Below are 10,842 nucleotides of genomic sequence, written 5' to 3'. Positions count from 1 at the left end.
CGCCATACTCTTTGAACGATTGGTTGAGAAAATTATTATCTTCTGAAGAACAATCTCTTCAGCCAATCATTTTCAGCAAATCTCCAACATTCTCTCCAAAATTGAAAGGCATTGGCTGTGAATGTTGACGCCTCTTATTAAGATTAGTGTTGTTTGCTGCAAAGGTATCTTCGCATGTTTACATTACAAAAGTTTGCAAAACAAGCATCTTGTTTGTCAATGTACGGATTTGAGATTTGTGTAAAGAGAAGTTTCTTTTCAAATTTGACGATATATTAACGTAAGCTATGATGATTTGCTTGCTTCTTTGAAAAACATTAACTTCATGCAGTTTTTCTATATCAATCTTTTCCTACAATTTGTTTCGGTGATTCATTTCAAAATTGTTTTATAGTCTCTTTTTTATTTAAATATAATGACCCCTTTTAACGTTAAATTTGCTTTATATTCCTTAGTATTTGACACCGTGACTAGATATCTTTAAAAATATGCCAGTAAATGTATATTATCCGTTACAGTACTCGTTTCTAAATTTCCGAGTACTTAATAAGAATAATTAAGTGCAAAACAGTCATAAGATTTATTTAGGTTATTCACTAAGTTTATTTAGAAAACTTTCCTGTTTGAAATTCGGGTTTGGGCATCATACTGGCTGACTGGTATTTTTACTGGGACAGTGGCTGTGTGAGATATAACTCGAAATAGGATATTTCATGAGTTATATTCAGCTCAAAGAAATGAAAAATCAACTAAACCACATGGGTATTCTCATGCCTAATATCGAAACAACATGTAAAACCAAAATGTACTCTCAGCTGTGCTTTATGAACAAAGTAGCGGCTGCTTCAAAATAATTTTTGAATGATTCAATAAAACTTATATAGAAGGCGATGATTATCCTAATTACGCAATATAGTCTAATAAATCCAACACCTTATCAGTGGGAATTGGGTTTATTTCCATTGTAACTCGCTCATGTGCGAAAGTTATAATTATAGCTCTCACTAAAAGTTATGGGGATTGTAGAAAATGAAGAACAAGTAAAACAGCTTCAAGAGAACTTAGATCATATTACTAAGTGGACGAATAAGTGGGGTATGACAGTAAATGTAGGGAAATGTCAAGTGCTACACTTAGGTAATGGAAATAAGCATACACGTTATTATTTACAGTATATTCAGTAAATTACCGCCCTTTAGCCAGGGCTAAGGCAGACATACATGAAATACACCGCCAGCTCACATTTCAGCCGAGAAATGCACTTTTGTGCCTATTAACACCAGCCTGGTCAGTGCTAATTCTATATATTAGCTACCAGTTTGTTTGGCACTCTTGGCTTCCTTAACCACCTTGCGGTTGAACAGTCCCAGAATTACATGTTAAATGAACGAGATATTTCGTCAAGAATTGCAAGGTGGTTAAGAGGTTTTCCACCTCCAGCTCAGTCACTTCCTATGCCATGCTGATGAGTGCTAATAAGCACGAAACTGCATTCCTCGGCTGGAATGACAGAGCTGGCGGTCTATTTCATGTACTATTTACAGTGTTCAGCCATTAGCCAGCCAGAAAATGTTATTGATCTGGGTGTCTTAACAAATCAGGATTTCAAGTTTATTCAACATTAGAAGTAACAAAGCCAACAGAATGCTTGGGTTTATCAGTAGATATATTCCAAACAAATCTAAGAAGGTTCTACTGCTTTATATAGGAGTTTAGTAAGACCCCATTTGGAGTATGGTGTGCAGTTTTGGTCTTCTTATCTGAGGAAAGATATTTCTGCATTGGAAAGGGTTCAAAGATGGGCTACTATGAGGAAGGGGACTTTCAGATATGGATTATATTACCAGTCTTAAAAGGCTCAATATGTATTGCCTGGAGCAAAAAAGAGTCAAAGGGGACATGATTCAGTTGTTTAAACTTATCAAAATGAAAGATGTTAATACGTTAAATTTTTGCACGGAAAGCAAGATAAGAGGTCATTGTTTTAAGCTATTCATCAAATCTCAGGCTAACCTGGAAATTAGGACAAATTACTACTTAAGTACGGAAGACGCAGTAACAAAAAAGGGGGTGGGTAGCTTTAAGAGGGCCATTGATTTTCATTTGGGACTAATAAACTGACCAGGACCAGTCTAGCTGGGCCCACAACCTGTTGCTGCTCATCCCATTTGTATTGTATGAGAAAAAATATGAATACAGGTCTCCCCGTGAACACGGTTAATTCACATTAGCAATATCAACACTGTGATGGTGAAACTTTGAAATTTATTTATTTAAATTATTTTTAATTAATCATGTATCTACATAATAAAATCAGGACAAAAATGTACCATGCTGTATAGAAACCGTCTTTTGTGTAATATCAAACTTGTTTTATACGAAACTCTGAAATAATAAAACAAGGTGTATAGTACCGTTTTATCTCAAAGTCTATTCTTGCGGTCTAAAATTTTATAGTAACTGAGATTATAATTTTGTTAATTGACTAGGACCAGCCTAGTCAATTTACATAGATAGTTTTAAGAGGGCCATTGATTTCCACTGAGGTTTGTAAATTGACTAGGACCAGCCTAGCTGGGCCTAGAGCCTGTTGCTGGTCGTCACTTTTGTATTTGTATAACTTCGATTAAACGTAAAAAAGTTTTGGTCCCAAACAGTTCGCAAAATCGGGGCTCGACTGTATTGTACAGTAATCCTCTTTAGATGGTGACTAAAATTCTTATGATCAGGGGGTGCCCTTCCCCCCCCCCCCCAAATACCATGCAGTACCTCCACTCAAAGAAGAAAAAAATACCATTGAAAATTCCCATCCTATGAGAAGGATTTCAATGCCTCCCCCCTTTTTGGTGGTCACCCCTGTTATAGTGTGAAATGTGTTAAAAGGGGAATCTGGGCTGTTTTGCTGTCGAAGTCCATGAACCATGTGTTAATCAGGACAACACAAAGTGAAGAAATCATACCTTGTGCACCTGTGGGGAATAAAACCTACAAGCTCCTGTACTGCTTGCAAACAAAGGCGCCCATATGAAAAATTTTAAGGGGGGGGGGGGGGTCAGATATTTTCCTCTTGGTTTAGCAGGATATTTTTACCATAGAAACCAATTTCAGTACATATTATAGTTATTAAAATTTGACATTTTTAATAACTTATTCAATAATTACTGGAGAAGAAATGTTTTTACATTTTTGCACAGAAAAAAGTACTAAAAGCTAGGAAATTCTAATTTTAAAGGGGGGAGGGCTTGAGCCAAATAAGCATGACCACTTGGCCGCAATGGGATATTAATAATTAACATACTATGACCTCATTTTAATAACCCGTTTATTGTTTTATTAATGTGAATATATTTTAGTGGAGCTGTTTTGGCTCCTTACCATTTGGATACTTAATACATCTTCTTGTGGTGTACCGTTCAATGCTTGTACTCAGTTTCGTCATTTCGAATTTCTCTAGAGGAAAATCTCAAAATAAATTATACCAAAACTTAAAAAAAAAAAAAAAAAACACCACTTATACGTAAATAGATGAATTTTCCAAAGTCATGGGGGGAGTGATTGATCCTCCTAAATGCATATACTCTGTCTGTATATACCATCCGTTTTCTCCACCTTCAACACCTTTAGGGAGGATGGTGCAAGCACCAGATTCTTACACCAAGGATCTAAACACACATTCACCACATTTCTACATGCATTGTACACTACACCAATGGATATGCATAATCACTATGGTTTTAATCGAAAAAATAAAATTTAATGAGGAAAAGAAAATTTAAGTAGATGCAAATTTAAAAATGTTCTTTTGCATTCTACACAAGTTGCCATCAATGTCTCAATTGTTTTCTTTTTTATAGGTGTGTGCCATCAGTTAAGTGTACAATACTGTGATGATGGACGACGAATATGACGATGACATCGACAATGACAGAGGCTGGTATGATGACACCAATATGGACCACGATTCCAATTCACCTCTGGCTGAGGACCTCGAACTGAGGAATGCCCAGATCCAAGCAGAATGTCTAGAGAAATTCAGTAGCCAGGATTTTATCATGGAACCAGAAATTTTTGTTCAGTTGAAAAGATATTTCCAGTCTGGTGGTAATCCAGAGCAGGTAGTTGACCTATTATCCGAAAATTATCATGCCATTGCTCAAACTGCCAATTTGTTAGCAGAATGGTTAATTTTGGCTGGTATGAAGATTTCTGAAGTACAAGCTCTTGTAGAAGATCACTTACGTGAAGTGATCATCCGGCATTTTGATCCTAAGAAAGCAGATTCGATCTTTACTGAAGAAGGAGACACACCCAGCTGGTTGACAGAGATGATCGAACATCACACCTGGCGCTCGCTCATTTACAAACTAGCTGAAGACTATCCTGACTGCCTCATGTTGAACTTCACCATCAAACTTATTTCAGATGCAGGATTCCAGGGTGAAATTACGAGCATTTCTACAGCTTCCCAACAACTTGAAGTATTTTCCAGAATTTTGAAAACATCAATTGCAAATTTTTTAGAAGGTGGAGAAGAGGAGCTTCATAAGAATTTGCACGAGTTTACAAGAATGGTTTGTCATGGAGAGCACACATACCTCTACAGTCAGACACTGTTGCATTTGTTGGCACAGGAACCGCGAGGGGGCTCAAATATAAAACGTCTTTCACAAGAAACCAGCAAATATGTTCAAGGAACAGAGCATGATGCAACTCCCATCACGATGGCTTTGAATGGAGCGGCTGCTGTTCCTCGTGCTTGCCAGGCTCTTTCAGCTATGCTGAGCAAAAATGCCCTGAACCCGGCCGATATCACGATTCTCTTCAAGATGTATCAAGCTACTGAACCACCTCCAGTTGAACTGATTCGAGTGCCTCAATTTCTCGACCTGCTCATGGATTCTCTTTTCAAACCAGGAACAAAGATCAATCCGGAGCATAAACCAAAATATATTTATCTTCTTGCTTATGCTGTTAGCATTCATGAAACATATAAAAAAATGGTGAGAAAGGGCGTTATCAAGGAAGAGCTCAAAGCGACAACACAAGCTATCGAAAAGGTTCATATGATCTGCAATGAGAAAAAAGGTTCATCAGAGCTCATTCCAGAGTTGGGTACCTTATACAATTGCATCAGGTTTCCAGTTGTTGCCCTCGGAGTGGTCAGGTGGGTGGATTTCACCGTCTCTGAGAAGAGTTACTTCAAACTCTCTACAGAGCACACTCCATTGCACCTGGCCCTCTTAGATGAAGTGGCCACCTTGCACAACACTCTCCATCAGAAGGTCTTGGACCTGCTGATCAGACTTTTCGAGATGCCACAGGAGGACTTGGACGTACTGGTGCAACTGGAGATGAAGAAAATGCTTTTGGATAGAATGGTGCATTTATTGAGCCGTGGCTGTGCCGTGTCGGTCGTGAACTACATCAAGACTTGTTGGCAACGGCAAGACACTGATATATCCCTGATTCGGTACTTTGTCACTGAGGTTCTGGATATTATTGCTCCGCCCTACACAGCGGAATTCGTGAATCTGTTTTTGCCTCTGGTGGAGAATGAAGAGATCAGAGGTACTGTGCGACCTGAAGGTGAAAATGACCCTGTTTCGGAATTCATCATGCTTTGTAAATCAAATTATCTCATGCAGAATTAAAAGTGCAATTGCTTTTTTATTTTTGTTATTTCTTTTTTTTTTTGTACTGCTTTAATATTTTCTCATGTGTGATGTATAAATGTTCCTTTTAAGAAATGGATTTCACTTGAGTGTTTTCTATAATTTCACTTTAGTCCACAATTTATCTGTTAAGAGCTTGTGAATTTTTATCTTAGAAGTGAATTTTTAGCATAGGCATATATTATTAAGAGAACTAGATAATGTTTTTTTTACAAGTATTTATTTTTTTTAAATCAATAACACACTCCAAAAAGCAATGGCTCTCTGTAGTTATCACTAAGTGCTGCAGTTTTGTTTTTTGGGCAGACATTGTGCAGCATTAAGATGCCAAAAAAAAAAAAAAAAAAAGGAAAATTATAGAGAGTTATAGACTGGTGTACACTGTACAGTTGTAGAGTAGTAGGAATATCAACCAATTTAAGGTTCAAAGCCTATTTAAAAGGGTTTAATTGAAGCTATTTAGCTATTTCAACTAACTGTTTTATAGATTTCTTTTTCTTTGCTATTCGTAGTAAAAAGTGCTAAATTATGTGCTATATTCCCTTCATTGAGCTTGAGTTATTTGATGACCTACACGACTGCTTTAGAATTTACTAAGTTAATTCTCAATTTAGATTTCTTGAATAGATCAAACTACACTTAATTTTAAAAACCTCCGATACAAAATGGAAAATTATGTATAGAAATTGTGAAATTTTTCTTACTATGCCAGTGAATTTTTTTCTGAAAGTTAATGATTAGATTTTTCAGGTTTTGTGGACCTAATTGTATGTTTCTTAAACTTGCTATTTTGACACATAACTTAATTTTTTATGATTTGAAGAAGGTTACTACTTGTAACTTGTAAGCGTGTGCCCGAATTGTTTTCTGAAATTAATCCCTAATTATCAGATTGACAAAATTGAAATCTTATGAGCCAGGAAAAATGTTTTGGCGCCACAACTTATTTCTCCGAGTTTATAGAAAAATTAAATGTAACATGGCTTATGAAAATACTAGTTGCCTAGGATTTGTCACACATTGCTTACTATACTATTTCACTTTCTTGTTTATCAGCAACTGGGTTTGACAAAAAATTATTAAATGAACCCTTCTACCTTAGATTTTTATAACAATTATGTTGGATGAAAAATATTTCAGGGGAGTAACACAAACTAGAGCTTTGGGAAATTTTAATTTTTTGAACAGATCAGAAAATTATCAGTATTTTCAAAATTTCTCGGAACATTGGAGAAAATTATAATTTGTAATCATCAAACCTCTGATGTTTTCCTTCTTGAAATTTCTTTTCATGCAGAGACTGGAAAAGTTTTTTTTTAACAAACAAATATTTTTAAAAACTGCTACGTACCCTTAAGATTGAGCCTGGCAAAGAATCATAAAAATTACCCCCAAATGATCTACTTTAATTTTCATTGTTTTTTAATTTTCTCAAAAATTCCGACAATCCTTTAGGCGATTAATAATACTCATTTTTCTTTTCATACAACTGATGAAAATTGCAATAATTTTGCATCCATGTTTGGAATTGATTTTTTTTTTTTTTGATTATTATTAAGCTCAGTTTACTTTTTTTTTCATTAAAACATTCGGAAATATTAAATAAAAATCTTTGAATCTTCAGTTGTAAAATTTAAATTCACAAGCTACTGAACGTTCAAAGAAATTAATTTTAACCACTTTCCAGGAAACCTACAGGGTTACCCTAAATGAGTGATTTTTGAAAGCTGCTTATTTGAAAGTATGACACATACAATCATGTACAAAAAAATGAAACAATTACAAATAATACAAGTTTGCACACTCTATTAATGATTATTGTATACACCTCGCTCATGGTCAACCTGTCCCACACTTTTTGTATCATTGTCTGGGTAACAATCATCACTGCTGCTTGGATACGATCTTCGAGTTTTTCTTAATGTTTTTTATAGTGAGGGTACACACACAGACACACAAATTAACGTCTTTAAAAGTGCCCCTAGAGCATTCCCGTATAATTGTTCGTACTCAATTTCAGAAAAAAAATGAAGGAGTAAAAGGAAATTTTGAAGGAGTACTAATGGGCTGTCCTTATAAATGTCGCACTTTTTTCCAACATATTTGACCCGCTTCCCCTTTGTCACATGTCCTATTTTTTTATTAACATACTGTTATAATTGTGTGAGGTCCCTTTTTGTTACCCTCTCTTTCCCCTCAAAGCATGACATCACTGGTGGATGACCCTTTTTACAATATCATAACTGCGATAAAACTTTTTTTTACACACTCACTTAATATAATACAGCTACTTATGTATTTTTAAATAATTATTAGACAAACTGACTTTTGCTGCTGTGAGTGTGGTAAAAAGAAAAGCAATAATCATAAAACTTGAAAAAAATAGCCAAGCACCATTTAAGCATGTGTTACTTCACTTACTTCTATGATCAATTTGTAAATGATATCTTTATGAAAAAAATATATGAAATTACTATATAAAAATCGTCCTTACACCTTTGCCCTTGTGACGATGTATTTTAAATTACTGTCATGGAGGGGAAAATTATGTAGTCGTGAACTGAAAAAGAAGGAGTTAAAATAAAAATGCAGGAGTTGAAAGGGCCCTTCAAAAAATTTCATGAATGAAGGAATATACGAACTCTGTAATAAACACTATATCTTCAGACCCATATAAAAATTTAAAAATTTTCTGCAAAAAAAAGCTATACTTATTTTGCTTCTGATAGCAAAAAAGTAAAATTATGCATGAGTCTAGTACCGCTATGCAAAAAGAATGTTTTTTCAATTATTTACTTATTTTTCAGTATTAATAATTGGGAAACTCTTCAACATTTGTCGCTTGCCAATCAAGTATTTTTAAAACTAATTTCTATATTAATATCAAAATCGTCTGCAAACTTTCCAAATTTTCTGCGAATGATGTACGTTTACGTTATTTAGGTCTGCATATCATAATATGTTAAAACTCTAGAATCATAAAAAATACTGCACTTATGCTGCCACCTGGTTAACAATTCCTACACTTGTCGAGTTTGAGGTTATTTTCGTATATTTCTCATGGTATGTGTAAGTACTTTTGAATATACAGTAAAACTTCGATAAGTCGAAGGAGCAGGGAAGGCGAATTATCGAAAATTAGGTTCATTGAAAACGAAAGCAAAACTATAGAACTAATTAAAATCATTCCACTGAAACTCAATAAATTTATAACGAGCCAAAATTGATAGAATAATGCATCAAGAAGATTATATATCTTCTTGACATAATTTAACTACATAATTTCAAGACTTTGTACGGGGTGGAAAACAAATTAAATTTTTGTGCCGAAGTATAAGTTTTTACTTATTAAATAAAGAAAAAGAAAATTTTATTAAAAAAAGAGAGAATGAAGAGAAAATGAGAAGTTGGGAACATTCAGACGGGATTCCATAAAAATGCGCAATACATGTTCTGCTCTTCTACTATTTTGAATGAAGCGTAATTTTATTACTGTTTCAAAATCCTTTCATCTCTTCAACACCAGGAACCTTTTCTCTATTTTCACTTACTCATGAAAAAATATCCTCACCAGTTCAGTACTCTGTGACTAAAATTCCGTCTTCAACTGCAACAAAATCCAAAAAACCTGTATTAGATTGAATCATAGTTTTTTTTTTTTTGAGCAATCACGATTGCTTAATGTTCTCATTTGACCGTCTTTGGTGTCCGTGCCTTTTTCAACCCCCACCGTCACCGGTAGCCGCTCCTAGTCGGTGGCGTCCATGTCCTACACACATGCAAGCTCATACACATACGCACTCACACACATACACGCGCCTTTACACACACACTCGCCAACGTGCATATACACAGATCTACGCACACACAAAAGCCTACACATACACAACTACACACGTAACCGCCCAAGAGGAGAGGTAGGCTTGGAGGGACAGGAGCCGTGTCTAGAAACAAGTGAGTAGGGTAGTAACCAATGAGTAAGGTCCTGTCACAACTCGTGATTGCGAAAAACATAATTTGAATTCAAAATTTCAGAATTCAAATTAATTTTTCCCTTTTTTTTTTTTTTTGCAACATTACTCCACTCAATTTATAAATTTGCCTATCTTTTTGCTCATACTTGAAGGGGAAAATAACTTTGAATTTTGGAGTTTACTTTAATAACGCAAGTCTAACGACGGTCATAAAATAAAATTTGGGTAATAGAAAATAAATAATCATAATTCCTCATTCAGTTAGATGGGAAAAAAGATTCACTTATCAAAAGTTTTGGCACATCAAAGTTCGACTTATCGAAGTTTTACTGTATAGTGAAATCCTGTTACAACGCACTTCAAGAAACTGTAAACTTAGTTTGTAGTACTGGAATTTAAGTAACATAATGGAAATTAGATCAGGACTGAAAATTTATTTCATTGAAATAGATATTTTGTTGTAATGGGATTTCACACTATGGTGTTTTAAAATTGAATGAATCATCTCTATTAACTGCATAGATATCAACTATGCCAGCAGAATTCAGTACAATAAAAGTAAGGGTTAAAAAAAGAAAATTCTTATCAATTTTACATCACACAACACCATATTTTTACTACAACATATTATAAATTTTTCAACATTGCATTAATTTGTCTTTAAATATATTTTTATTTAGTTAGTCAAACCAAGTTATTACACAAAATACACAATAAATACATTATTGCATAAATATAAATTCATGTTATGTAGTTACAATAAAAACATTATTTTAAAACATCCATAAAAGCTTGTCAGAAAAATTGAAAATGGAATTTCAACACAGATTTACACTTTTAAGATATGATTGGTTCTGCAATTGTATAGATTTTTAATAACATTTTATAATGAATGTCTAACAACAGGCACTTTTCATTATTTATCGAACAATACAGAAGGCATATATTGCAATTAGAAGTCTAATTTTTGGTTGGTTACTCAAATAAATTTACAGTAATACAAGTTATAAGATGAAAAATATACTGAAAAAATACATACATAGATAAAGAATATTTTACCTAAATTTTCAGTAGTAATAATAATAAAAATATATTAACTAAACAAATATACAAAATAAATATTAATTTTATTTAAATTTTATTAAAATTTTGATAAAATCAATTTTAAAAACTTTCAACAAACTTTTTTACGTCAA

At 33.9% G+C, this 10,842-nt stretch overlaps 1 protein-coding gene across 1 annotated transcript; it reads left to right on the top strand.

Annotated features, from left to right (window-relative positions):
- Positions 1 to 176: 176 nt before the first annotated feature.
- LOC129216278 (negative elongation factor D-like) lies at positions 177 to 5,651 on the top strand. The gene is made up of 2 exons (XM_054850490.1): positions 177 to 280; positions 3,855 to 5,651. Exon 2 carries the CDS (start codon positions 3,888 to 3,890, stop codon positions 5,649 to 5,651), a length of 1,764 nt encoding a protein of 587 aa, XP_054706465.1. The 5' UTR covers positions 177 to 280; positions 3,855 to 3,887.
- Positions 5,652 to 10,842: the final 5,191 nt, after the last annotated feature.

This window comes from Uloborus diversus, chromosome 2 (genome assembly GCF_026930045.1).
Source record: "Uloborus diversus isolate 005 chromosome 2, Udiv.v.3.1, whole genome shotgun sequence".
Lineage (NCBI taxonomy): Eukaryota > Metazoa > Arthropoda > Arachnida > Araneae > Uloboridae > Uloborus > Uloborus diversus.
This window is presented reverse-complemented; position numbering and strand designations above follow the sequence as displayed.